At 36.9% G+C, this 14234-nt stretch overlaps 1 protein-coding gene across 6 annotated transcripts in view; it reads left to right on the plus strand.

The window, feature by feature from the left end:
- Positions 1 to 14234, plus strand: part of BMPR1B (bone morphogenetic protein receptor type 1B) — a 391772-nt gene that overhangs the window by 337080 nt on the left and 40458 nt on the right. For all 6 annotated transcript variants that reach the window (XR_010139750.1, XM_024246443.3, XM_054554197.2 and 3 more), the window contains 2 exons: positions 8760 to 8862; positions 9717 to 9819. Coding sequence is in view for 5 of the 6 variants with exons in the window: in XM_024246443.3 (XP_024102211.1) it covers positions 8760 to 8862; positions 9717 to 9819 (206 nt within the window). In the remaining variant the exon portion in view is untranslated. The remainder of the gene's footprint in view (positions 1 to 8759; positions 8863 to 9716; positions 9820 to 14234) is intronic.

Here is a 14234-nt window from a genome sequence, read left to right on the forward strand (position 1 = left end):
CTGTGTGTGTCATTTGAGCTATTGTCCTGGTGATCAGGATTTTCCAAATATTTTGTCCTATTTTCCTGATAAGCCATTTGGGTGTCCTAAGTTGGTCTGATAGAAAGTGTTCAGTCAGGGTATCTGCAGTGGAAATGCTGTTGTGGGAAGAAGCTTGGCATGTTCAAAAGAAACTGTTTTTTCTAGAGTACAGGGAGTAGAATCAGGGAGTAGGAACAGTAGAGTATAGTGGTAGGAGCTGAGACAGGAGGTATAGTGACTGTGACCTGGTGGGCTATATTAAGAATGTGATCTTATTCCTAAGGGTGTTGGGAAGCAAGTGAAGGGAGTTTTGCAGCGGGAGTGGTGGTAGGGTTGACATGATCTGATTTGTTTCTTTGCTGCAGAATATTGGATGTATTAGAAGGAGACAGAAGTGAATTCAAGAATAGTTAGGTCAGGGAAATTGAACAGTGGATTCCGTAAAATCAGTTCATGTGCAAGAAAATGATCTTGAGCTAGGGTGGTGCTGGTGTAGGAGTGAGTGAGATCTATTTGAGAAATATTTAGAAGATAGAGCTGTGTGATGATGGATTAGGTATCATCTAGGAGGACAACTAGAGAGGCTTTATAAGTTTCCAGATGTAGATTTAAATGCATACGGTAGACTGTTAATGAAAGAAGACAGATGAAAAGAACCAAGTTCCAATCTGGACATAATACATTTGAGGATTTTTATATATCTGAGTAGAGGTATCAGTTTGCAGTTGGATATGGATCTGGGGCTCAGAGAAGAGGTTGAGGAGAGAGGTCAAAGTGCGCAGAGCATTAGTCACTGTTTGCGGTGAAACAGATAACCTCAGAACCACAGTGGCTTATAATTAAAGACATTTATTTTTCATTCAGGGGTTTATGAGGAGGCTGCATCCGTGCTGCACTCTGCTGGGATTAGGTGGGCTTCACTTCATGCTGCTGTTTGAGTTTAGGCCTGCTGTACATTTCTTCATTTTTTTTTTTATTTTGGACCAGCAGCTACCCAAGACATATTGTTTCTCACAGGAGTGTAAAGGAGTAATCTTTTAAAGCGTCTGCTCATATTGTGTCCTCTGACATTGAATTTTCCAAATCAAGTGACAAAGTCAAGGTCACAGTCAAGGGGAAGCATTGTCCCTGGTAAAGTATGAAGAATTGGGATTAATGATAGAACAATCTACCAGTGTATGACTTGGCCATGAGACATTTAATGCTTGGGTAAAGGGGATGTCTGCAAGATACTAAAGAATTCACAGTAAAGCAGTGAGTATGGTGTCACTGAAGCCAGGTTTACTTAGAGAGGTAGTAAGGTCAGCTATGTTGGATCTATTACAGAGTAGAATAAGAACTGAAACATGGCAATAGATTTATAGACACTGATAACTGCAGTTTAGAGATATTTAATGTAGAGATGGAAGTCAGATTAAAATGGGTTATGTATTATATGGTTGTCAACCTTTGATTTATGACAGCAAAGAAAAAGTAAACAAAAATACAGAAGAAAGAAAAACAGCCACAGTAAAAATGGAATCCCTCAAAAGAACATAGATATACCATTGCCGTCAACATCAATGGATTAACTTGTAGAAGTTAACAGAAAACTAATATTTATTGAATTTTTAATAAGTATTAGCATGTTTACTTTTACCTTTCTTTATTAATTATAACATTCCTATAAAGAATGTAGCACTATCTATGTTTGCTAGGTGAGAATTCCGAGACTCTGAAAAGTTAAGTAATTTTCCATAGTTATGATGATATGATAGAAAAATTGTGGCTGGGACTCCAAAGTCCTGAATTCTTGGCCAGCAGCCAGTTCTGACGTTGGTTCTCAAAGGAGCAAACATTCACTCTTGAGTAAAAGGCACGTGTATTTTCCTAATGAAGTATTGATTCCAGTTGAATCTTCCTGTGAGCTGAGATCAGTCATATGTGAATCACAGGGGCCACATTTGTTTCTTTGTCCTAAGACCTATATAAATCCAGGACTTTCTACTTCCATTCCTGTAAGCACACTCTACTCTCTACCCTCCAAATTGGTACTTCTCAGGCTATCTCTAGTGAAAGATAATTTTTCCTCCACAATAAATTGTATACTGATACTTTGCTAAATTATAATAAAAAACAAATTCTTAGAAAAATTAATTTTTAGAATACTTACAAAATACATGCTCCATTTTTATTGCCTAATATTTACCTTCAACAGACATAAATTTGTTCCTTTAGATTGCTATACAAGTTCTCATTTTTAAATTCACCCCTTCACAGATCAGTAGCAAGCAGTTTGCTGACCTGCAGGGGAACACACCTTGAGTAATACTACACTAAGTATTAGCCTTCTAGGTAAAACAGTTTAAAGGATAAGGTTGTATTTTCTAATGTGTACCTTAGAAAAGGGCTGGTCTAAATTGTCTGGCCTGAGGCCTTGTACCACCCATATCTTAGTCAAACTGAGTGTTGTGGTAGGTTTCATGTTCATTATCACTTCCATCTCCCTGGAGAGAATAATCCAAAAGGGGATGCAAGAGTGAATCGTACTTAAAAGAGAACCTGAAATCCCACATGCTAATTTAGAGGACATGTGCAAGGTTTTAGAGGCTTGTAAACTCCTTTTCAGTACCATCAATTACTCTATCAGCCTTCGCCAAGGCCAAAGTCATTCTTGGCTTGATCTCTGTCAGGTGCAGATACGGCTGCTTCCAAAATCCATGCCATTTCCATTGCTCATGATATTCCCATTAAAGGATGTAGTACAAACATAGCATGACTGAATACAGTAATAGAGCCTTTTTTATATTTATATTTCAAAGTAAGGGGTAAAGCCATTGTCCTCTCTCCCTCGAGATAGCGTCTGTTTTCTAAATATCTTTCCATGTGTCACTTTGCATTGTAATCCATCGAGTTCCATTTCCAGATTCTACTCCTAGGACGACAGACCATCACTGCATACCTTGAGTGCTATAGTTTCCTTGAGTAACTCTCCTTATGTGGCTTTCAACATGCCAATGTTCCGTTTCAGTTTCCTGTCCTAGCAAGTGTTATCTCAGCCTTGTTTATATATTTTTTCTCTATATAATCAAATCTGGCTTTGCATATCATTCCTTGTTTTACTTGATGTGGTCTGTAATCGCATTTTTGTTTGTATCTTACCACCTCTCTCAAGTCCCTCCACTTCCTCATGCATGTTATGCATTTAAAAAATTATTTTTGACTATTTTCTTCAAAGACATCTTTAATACTTCTTTACTTCTCTTATTGGTTTCTTACCAAGAATTCTCCTGCCTGGGCAGTTTTCAGGGTTTACAGATGTAATAAATCAAATTGAATGTTTGCACAAAGGATGTACAAATGACACCAGGCCACTTAAATGAGGAATTAGATAAGCCTCCAACTCTGTATCCTGAAGAGTCACAGGTGGAAGAAAGAAAAGCTTAGGGGCTGGAGCCTTTTTACAAAGTTTGTGTTAACTCAGGCTTTTTAAACCTCTTGCTGAGTGTGGTGGTATGTTTTCAAACAGGTGCTCCTGACCTTAGGTCTCAGAGGATTTAGGTGTGCATTGTTCCAGTTTGTTTGCACATTTTACCTTGCATACTGAATGTCATTATAAACCATCCAGGGTTTTATTTTTTCCACGGTTGCCCAGGCCATTTAAATATTGATCTATATAATTATTTTTTTCCAGTAGAAGATGTTGATTTCAAACCATTGCACCTAAGAGAATGGTGGGTTCTTCATTAGAACTTCTTTTTATTATTATTATTATTATACTTTAAGTTTTAGGGTACATGTGCACAATGTGCAGCTTTGTTACATATGTATACAACATGTGCCATGTTGGTGTGCTGCACCCATTAACTCGTCATTTAGCATTAGGTATATCTCCTAATGCTATCCCTTCCCCCTCCCCCCACCCCACAACAGTCCCCAGTGTGTGATGTTCCCCTTCCTGTGTCCATGTGTTCTCATTGTTCAATTCCCACCTATGAGTGAGAACATTCAGTTATAAGAGGCTGTGATTTTAAATTCACATATGGAGGCTTTTATAAGGAATAACTCTCTTCTTGTACCTCTCATTAGTCATCAATGAGAATTTTAGATGGTCCCAGTTTGTTGTTGGAGTTAATAGAAAGTGATAGTGTGCAGGGCACTTTAAAATTATACAGAGAGAATTCTTGAAGATTTTTGAGCAGAGACAAAAAATGTAGGATTTATCAGGCTTGCTATATGGAATGGATTAGAGTCAGGAGAGGAGAGAGGAAGTCCTGCAGGAAGGCTCTCAGAGCTGTCAAGGTGAGATGTGGTGAGGGTCTGCATTGGGTGAAATTATACTAATGCTGGTTGAATGTAAAAACTGAGACAATTTCAAAAAATCTTGTACCTCATAGAAAAAATAAACAAAATGCTAAATCATTTGGCAAGGGTACCAGGGAAGGATGTCTGATAGTTACATGATCTTGAGGATAAATAAAAGGGGCATCTCTCACATTGGTACTTTGTCGTTAATGTCGTTCTCCTTCTCCCAATACTGTGACCCCTCAGAAGGAAAGCCAGGGAAGCGGAAAGTAGACTCATGTATTTCATGCTATATTCCCTCCACTGCTATGGGAATCCATCATCTAAGATGATAGGGGAAAAAAAGTAGGATTCTATTACTTTAATAATTACCACACAGCATTCTTCTTTGGTTACTTCACAATCAGTAGAAAACACTTAGGCAGCTTATGATGTCTGTCCCTATTCCTGGAAGTTAAATGACTTTTCTCTTTTCCAGGATTCGTGGCCTTCGTAGACTATGAGTTCCTCAAAATGCACCCTTGCGTACTCAGCACCCAACTATGCTCGAGTCGTAGTATGCTTGATAAGTGTAAAACATACCACTGTTAACAAAGCTATGAGCAGCTTTCAGTTATTTTAGTTAATGGACTAAAAAGCTGCACCCTTTAAATGGTAATTCTAAAAGTTATGTGTATCTTTGTGTTTACCTGTGACAAAAACTGAAAACTGACTTTACTCCCTTGAGCGAGAAACAGATATTTTAGAAGAGAAGATGTTCTTAAGAACTTGTTTACAGATGACCTAAAATCAGTTAACCTTTAAAAATCAATTCTGACTAAAATGTAAAAGAAATTCAAAAGAAATTTAAGAGTTGTTGTAGGAAAACTGTTAATCTTTCCAGCCAGATGCAACCGAGCAGATACCCATCATATAAATATAATGTTTTCAAATTTCCTATCACTTGATTGAACAGAGCAGATAAACTCTTTTTAACTAATACTTTAAATAATTGTTTTACAGTTAAATGAATCTTTATGAAGATCTAAACTGTTAGAGGAAAAGTTCTACAATAGTCTCTTCTCAACTGTGGTGGCTATATGAACAACCCTGGGGTTTACAATAAAGAAACATAAGATCTTAGTGGAAGAATAGAATTAAAGGGACCAAAGTTTGGGTAAACCTTGTAAACACTGTATTCATGTTAAATAAAGATGCTATCAGTGCAGTTTTAGACATCTTCTAAAATTGGTTTCTAACCATTCTACAACAACTAATGAATGAGTTCGGTTCCAGAAGGCTATATTATAAATCTGTTTTGACCATAATAAATGAAATAAATTTTTGACCATAATAAATGCATCTATTATCTGAATGCGTATCTACCTAAAGAGTATCGCTTGGTCCCTTGAAGCTTTAAAACAGGTAGACACCTTTTTTGCAAGTGTATGTTCACCTGGGCACACTGAAAATCTCTTGAGGTGGTTAAATGCCTGATGATTTTTCTAGATGTTCCTTCTAGACAGTCCTTTGCTTTTGGAATATTTGGGGAACTTAAGGAGCCTAGAACCCATATAATCATCCAAGAATTGTAACAAAATTGTTTCTGTTTTTTCTTTCTTTTTCATATTCTTTTTCTTCTCTCCCTGAATCCTCTTCAAGAAAAACAAGACTTGTATTATCACTGCTTTGACTTCATGCTGTCTTTAAATTCTCAAGTGCTTTGCTTTTTCATGAGTTAACATTATGTCAAGAGGCAGTTAGCACTGGTGACTGAGTGCACAAGATTGTGCACTCAACTACTGTTTCATTTTGCTGTCCCTTTTCTTTGTCTATAACACAGGGACAGCATTTTTGAAATGTTACATCAATTGTCTTTTTATTTCATTCATAATCATTACTACAGTTCCCTGATTCATCGTATGTTCATGTATATATCTCACTTATTTTCAATTTTGTTTAAAATTATTTCCACTTTTATTTCCTTCATGATTCTTCATCTCATCTTTTTTTCACTTCCAACACTCTGGGAACGAGGGTAACAATCTCTATATAAAACTAAGCTTAAACATAGCAACCAGGCAGCAGAGTGTTTACATAGGCCAATGGTAGGAGTTAATTGTGACAGCCTGTAGCCATCTCTTAGAGGTGGGCAAAATTGATTAGCTTTGACTGCGGAACATAGCTTTGTTTCCATTTGTACTTGCTTTGGGGTTGAAAGTTTTCAAGTAATTCTTGAACTTCTGTAATTGTAGTGCTAGTTTCCAGTTGATGTTCCTTGCTGGAGAGCAATGTCAGTGAGAAGCATATAAATTAATTTGCTTTGTGGCAGCTAATATGCCATTGAAATTGCTATCTCACCTCCTTTCAACTAAATATTTGATTCCTTTCAGAATTTATGGCTTATAGGGGCAGGGACTATTTTCTCAGGGTCTCCCTCTCTCTCCCCTCTTTATATTTTTAGCTCCTCTCTCTTTGCAGACAAGGGGTGTGTATTTTTAAAGCTTGAATTTACTGTCTCTGATGTTTCTTTATATTTCCTAGGACATCGTAGCGGTAACTTGACAATAGCTTTACCAGCTTTTTCTGTGCCTTTTCTTTTTTATTCTTAACAGTTGCCTAGAAGTGCATTTCTATTTACTCCTATTTTGAGTAAGAAGAACCCATGATAAAGAGAAATTAGTCTTTAGATTTAATTTAGGGTACTTCTCTAGCCCCTATACCTTCCTGATATCATAAAATTAGAATGACTATATTTTCTGATAATTTTTGAATTTTGATTTAGATGAGAAATGTAAGTTATACATGTAGTCTAAATATGAAGGAAAAGAATAAAAAAAAAGTCACAGGTGTTACTTGTTCATATTGTTTAAAGTAAATTTCTAAGGAACAGATATTTCAATTATTCCCTTCAGTGTTTACATGATTTACATTTTTATAGCAATTTCAGTAAATTGGTTAAAAAGGCCTGAAGAGTTCAAGGCATGGGCTGTTCAGAGACAGTCTTTCTTCCACAACCATATTCATGCTTTTTGACCTTGGTATAAGAGAGGGATTTATCATTGGCCCTTTTTAGCCATTCATTAGTATGTTTGAATTTTGTTGTGCTGGCTCTTATAAAGTGAAGTATTTTGGACCACTTGAGGCTTATAAGACAAGTAAACAATTCTGAGGGTGTTGATAATAACTGAAGGGCTAACATATAGCAGCATCTGCTACCACTAAGACAGAATAGACAAACCCACAAATCATGGCTAATACCGTTCTCAGAGCTTTATTCCCATGACCTTTCAAGATTACATTGCCATATCTGTCTTGGACGCTGAGCATGCATATATATGAGAAAAGGATAGAGATATAGTTTAGTACTTTATTTCTTAAGACATTCAGTGCTGGTTTATGACTTATATTGAGAGTCTGCTGGCATTCATCACCCAAACTTGTGAAGATATTAATGTCTGTTTACAAACAGTTCTATATATAACAGATTTGTTTTCTATTTTAGTCCCAAAGGGCATAGCAGAAAACACATGGTGAAGTGAGAGGCCCTTGATTCAAGGCCCAGTTCCATAACTGTTTGTTCTTTGATCTTGTACAAGTTTGCTACCCTTTTATAATTTTAATTTCCTCATCTGTAAAATAGGAATAATAATACTTTCTTTTTCTTATTGTTGAGAGGATTAAATGATGTAGAATAAGTGAAAGCTATTTTTAATCTGGAAAACCATACAGAATTTAAAATTTTATTTCCTCTCCACTATCTTATCAAGAACCCTTCTTTCTGTTGCCCATCTTTACCCCACCCCCAAATGAAGCCCATACTTCTTACAACAAAGCTTAATTTCTTCATATGACAGGACAGCCCAGAAGCAGAGGTACTAAATGTCAGAATCTCAGTTATGCCATACTGATCCCAACTCCTACCTGTCTTTAGTTTTTGTGCTTTAATAAGAAATAAGTGTATTTCACTATCTCAGAGCAAGTAGAACAGGATAAACAGTCACCTGCCTGGATTCACACCCTTGTACTCCTTCTCACTAACTGTAAGACTTTTGAAAATTACTCAAGCCCCCTGAGCCTCAGTTTCCTCATATAGAAAGCAACAGTAGTGCTACCTTCCTCACAGTTTGTCTGGATTTGTCTGGAAAAGTAGTATCTGTGAAGGGCCAAAATAAGTGTTCAGTAATTGGTATCTATGGTTGTTCATGGTAATTAATGATGTATGTTATATGGAAATATTAGATCCTTCTTTCTCACAAGTTTCTGGACAAAGAGATATTACAAAATGTTTTTATGTTTATTAAATCCATTTTCATAAAAGGAAGTTTTTGGATTCTCTTAACAGATCATTGACATTCTCCTTGTTGCAATAAAACAAATGATACACATCACTTATTTACTTTTCCCCTAGACACACACACACACTGACTCACACACACACATTCTGTTTCTCACTTTGCCTGTTTGGTCTTCAGCACAGACGGATATTGTTTCACGATGATAGAAGAGGATGACTCTGGGATGCCTGTGGTCACTTCTGGATGCCTAGGACTAGAAGGCTCAGATTTTCAGTGTCGGGTAAGGAAGATAACTTGATTCTGTAACCTTTCATTGGCTAGATTTCCAACAAGTTTCAAGCAAGATAAAACCATTCTTTTTCTTGGCCAGCCCATTTTTAGTAAAGTAATGTGCTGCACAAAAACATTTAGGTCAGCAACAGATGGTATGCATGATGACAGTGGATGGTGGTCCCATAATATTATAGCACCATATTTTGACTGTACCTTTTCTATGTTTAGATACACAAGTGGATACTATTGTGCCTTAATTGCCTGCAGTATTAAGTTCAGTGACATGCTATACGGATTTTTACCCTAGGAACAATAGGCTTTATCTTTTAGCTTATGTGTGTAGTAGGCTATACCATCTAGGTTTGTGCAGGTGTACTCTGTGATCTTCTCACAATGACAGAATCACCTCATAACACATTTCTCACAACATATCCCTGTCTTTAAGTGACACATGATTGTAATTTAGAAAACTAAAATTTTCCATTGGACCAATTCTTCCTTCATTTTGAAATCAAATATTATTTTTATTTTTGCTGTTAACTTCTTGCTTAGTGTCCCATTAGAGTATCTTCCTCAAAATTCAATTTAGCTTGTTGCATTAATCCAAGCCTTCTTCCTCAGTTTATACAATGCACACTAGTTATTAGAAATGTAGTAGTAATTTTGTTGAAATGCAAAAGTTGCAATAAGGTAATACATGGTAACTTGAAATAAATAGAGGAGAACATATTTAAGGTGTTTGAGTGAAATTGTTAGAATTTTAAATTAGTTCTCTAAATAGTGATTATTTTTAAAGTTTTAGATCATGTGACTTTGAAATTTAGAAGAAACTCACTAATAGCTGTTTGGGTTCAATTATAGGACACTCCCATTCCTCATCAAAGAAGATCAATTGAATGCTGCACAGAAAGGAACGAATGTAATAAAGACCTACACCCTACACTGCCTCCATTGAAAAACAGAGGTAAGTGAGGAAGGCTTCCAGCCTGGAAAATCACTAGGTATCATGAAAATAAAAACTAAAAACTGGAATCATTCTCTCTCAATCTACCTGTACCACTTTCCACTGCTGGAGCAGAGCACTGAGGCCAGATGACATGGAACCATCATTTGAAGACATGTGCAAGTAGTTTGTGGGAAAACAGTCATATGTGACTTTACTTTTATGATTTTTATTTTTTCCCACTTCTGTTCAGAAAATTGCTATTCCTAGAGTTTGTAGTGTATTTCAGGGTGGAGGCAGGAGAGCACTCTGCTTCTCCCTGAAAGTTATTCAGAAGTTGTAGTTCACCCAAAAACTACCATTTGTCTATATTTATTTTAAAAGTAAAGACCATATAAAGGACTAAATTAAACATTATTTGCTATATGTCATTTCCTTTTGTTTATGCTAGAGTAACGCCTTTTAGTCAAATCGTATCAATATATTGATAAAACGGGGAAGGTGTCTAAAAGTTTTAATTTCAAAACTTACCCATTTAAGTGTTGTTCCTTTAAAATGACAAATACTGCCTCCCAAGAGACCTTTTGTTTGCAACAGGTCTCATGTTCCCTTTCTCCTCCTCCATGCTTTCACCACACACACACACACACACACACACACACACACACACACACACACATATCTCATGTTCCCTTTCTCCTCCTCCATGCTTTCACCACACACACACACACACACACACACACATCTCATGTTCCCTTTCTCCTCCTCCATGCTTTCACCAAACACACACACACACACACGTCTCATGTTCCCTTTCTTCTCCTCCATGCTTTCACCAAACACACACACACACACGGTTTTTTGTTGTTGTTGCAGAGTTTTAAGTCCTAAATCCCTAAATCTTATCTAAGTCATTTAAAGTGATTTTTCATGATTGATTTTATTTCTTGAGAAGAGAAAAATGTTTCCAACAAAATATAATGGAATTTCTTGACTTTGTTTTGCTTTCTCTCTCTCTCTCTTTTTTTTTTTTTTTTTTTTTTTTGAGACAGGGTCTTGCTCTGTCGCCCAGGCTGGAGTGCAGTGATGTGATCATAGTTCATTGCAACCTCCACCTCCTGGGCTCAGGCAGTCCTCCCACCTCAGCCTCCCCAGTAGCTGGGAAACAGGTGCACACCACCACACCCAGCTAGAATTTTGTGACAAATTTTTTTAACATTTGTTCCTGTTCTAGCCTAGAAAGCTATACAAGATTGATTAATAATGATTCACATCAAAGCCTCACCAGCATTTTTTTTAATTGTGGCAGGCAACATGCTAGGTATTAGGAATACAGAAATTAATGAAGAAAATTATTCCTCCCAAGAAGTATACATTAGAATGTAAGAGAGAACCATGTCAATAACTATATTTGTTCAGGAATGTCTCATTAGTAGAGTTAGATTATGAAGTGTATTAAGGACATAATAGAGTGAGTGAGTGGCTGGCTCTACCTGGGGGGAGGAGGTTGTCAGAATAGCTTCCTAGAAGTGATACTTGAACAAGACTTTAAGGATGAACAGGAGTGTGCTAAGTGGATAAGGCAGGATAGGCTAAGTATATAGAAAATTTAAAATTTAAATGGCTAACTTTAGCCAAATATTCCACTAAAAAGTACATTAATTAATCCATTTTAGCCTCACAGCAGCCCCGTGAAGTACATAGAATTGTTCTTCCAACTTTAAAGATAAGGAAAACGTAGCACCGGAAGGTTTATTAACTTTGAGTTTGCATAGCCTATGAGTAGCAGTGACTCTAAACAGATGCAGTAGTAAGTGCAGAGGTCTGGTTTGTAATATTTGAGAACCATTTGCTAACTACAGGAGTATGAAACAGCATGACTGGTTGGAGAAAAATCTCATAATTAAGAGAGATGAGGGCTGGGCACAGTGGCTCACACCTGTAATCTCAGCACTTTGGAAGACCAAAGTGGGAGGATCGCCTGGGCCCAGAAGTTCGAGACTAGCCTGGGCAACATAGCAAGGCTCCATCTCTACAAAAAAAAAAAAAAGCTTAATGATCTGGGCGTGGTGGTATACATCTGTAGTTGCAGCTACTAGGGAGGCTAAGGTGGGAGGATCATGTGAGTCCGGAAGTTCGAGGTTACATTGAGCTACAGTCCTGCCACTGCACTGCAGCCTGGGTGACAGAATGAGACACTCTTTCTAAAAAAAACTTTTTAAATAAATAGGAAAAGAGAGATGGGGCCAGATTTCAGTCCAGTTAGGAGTATGAAGGTGAGGGAGCATTATCTGAGGAGGATGTAGGAATTTAGAAAAATAGTAGAATAAAACTCCAAAGGACAGAGTAAAAAGGCTTAAAAAAGAAGGGTAGGAACAATGAGAAGACAAGTTCTTGGTCCAGGGCAGTGTGGAGATGAGGATGCAGGAGTGGCTGGTGGACTCTACTGAGCATGGTGTAAGGTGGCTGGCTTTGGTGGAGTTTAGTAGCATTAGAATGCACTGCTTTGAGCTCTGAGGATCTCAGGTGGTACTTAGGTAAGGTCTTTCCAGATTCCACTGCTTTGCCAGTGCCTAGGCAAGGTCTCTGCAGAGTCTACTCAAGTAGTGTCTAGTTCCAAAGTCTCTGCAGATTCTTACCTTTTTGGCCCAGCTGTTTTGGGGTCAAGTAAATGTCACTGCAGATTGTAGTCTGAGAGCGCCGATGTTTTTGCATAGCTATACTACAGAGCTGCTGCTTTTTTTTTTTTTTTGACTCTACCATACACACGTACAGTTTTTATTGAAATTGTACTAGATATTTTACTTTCTAGCTATATGATTTTTTTCTTCTATTTCTTATTGCGATTGTGAACCATCTTCTAGTCTTATAAAAACAGTCCTGGCATTTTAAGCAGTTACAAACTAATTATCGGAGAGGTGACAGTAGTGACAGAATGCAGTTTTGTTGTGAAACCACTGGTGATTCTTAACTTGCCTCTCAGAGTGAACCAGACTTCCCCCGGGTGTTCTCAGTTCTACTTTCCAGAGCAGTTGGAGTGACAGCGCAGGTAGAAATCTACTGTCCTGTAGAGAGCTGAAAGCTGTGGGCTCTGCTCTTTCCTGATAGGTATCTGGAACTGTTCACTTTCTGAGACTCTGGCTGTGGCTTGAATGTTTACATTGTTAGTGCTCCAAGCACAGGTAATGGCAGATTAAAACATGACCAGCGTGACCAGCAGAAACAAAAGGTTTATTGATAAGGATCACCTATTCATGAGAGAAGACAAGGAGGCTGCCGGGGATAGGGTTATAGGGCAAATAAAAGGAAAATGGGAAGGTAAAGCTAGCCTTAAATAAAGTGCTTGATGGTAAGGAAAGAATCCCTTGATCCTTCTGGTCTCATTGCTCTCATAAATCAGAAATATAATAAGATAAGTAATACACAGTGTTCTTGCAGCTCAGGGTGTATCCTGTGTCTTGCATTTACATGGAAAGTAAAAGGCAGTGAAGCTTGGAGTTTTAGTAAAATTATATCATTGTAATGGAAAAGTATTATGTGTTCATATACTGATAATATATTGACATTGTAATTATGTGGATAGTTCTAGTTTTGGCTGAGTATCTAGCATTCTCCTAAAATCTTTTTGCAAAATCTTTTGTTATCTTTAAAATTGGAAATGCATTTAAGCTAAGTTTCCAGTCGCAGTCTTAACATATTTGTGTGTTACAGTGTTTGGATGCCTCTATCTGTATAAAAATATTGTAAGTTGTGATTTCACTGGTTGAGGTATTGTGACACCTTGAATTTATTTTTAACTCTTTATATAATCTAAGAGGGAGGAATCGAGGAAAAAATTTACTAAGACAATTTATTGTGTTAAATTTTAGCCTGCATAACATTAAGAGCTTACAGATTATTTTCAAGATTTACTAAGCAGCATGTTTAGACAATGAATGCTCAAATTATATATATCATTCCTGTTTGTCTTGAATGGCTCCTTGAATGGCTCCTGTTGAGCCCTGAATGGCTTTTTACACGTGCTATAATATGTCAAGTTCCTGAGCTCCCTTTTCCTAGATTATTGGTAACATATCTTAATTTATTCATATAATAACTGCTTTAGTGGCCTCTCATTTAGTGTTTTCAGATGCAGGTTACTTTCATTAATATTTTGCAACTATTACAAATCGTAAATAGCTGTTAAACATATATATTTTAGACTGATGAGTAAATCATAACACTGACCATCATGAAGTTTGGATAAGAAATTCATAGTGGATTTTAGTTTGTAATAGATAATCCAAAGTTTTTCTGAAATGTTTTGAAGATGTTTTTCTTTTTTTAAATTTCAGATTTTATTTTTACTTACAAGGGGTACATGTGAAGACTGTTACGTGGGTTTATTGGACCCAGGCAGTGAGCATAGTACCCAGTAGGTAGTTTTTCAACCCATC

This window comes from Pongo abelii, chromosome 3, assembly GCF_028885655.2.
Source record: "Pongo abelii isolate AG06213 chromosome 3, NHGRI_mPonAbe1-v2.0_pri, whole genome shotgun sequence".
Lineage (NCBI taxonomy): Eukaryota > Metazoa > Chordata > Mammalia > Primates > Hominidae > Pongo > Pongo abelii.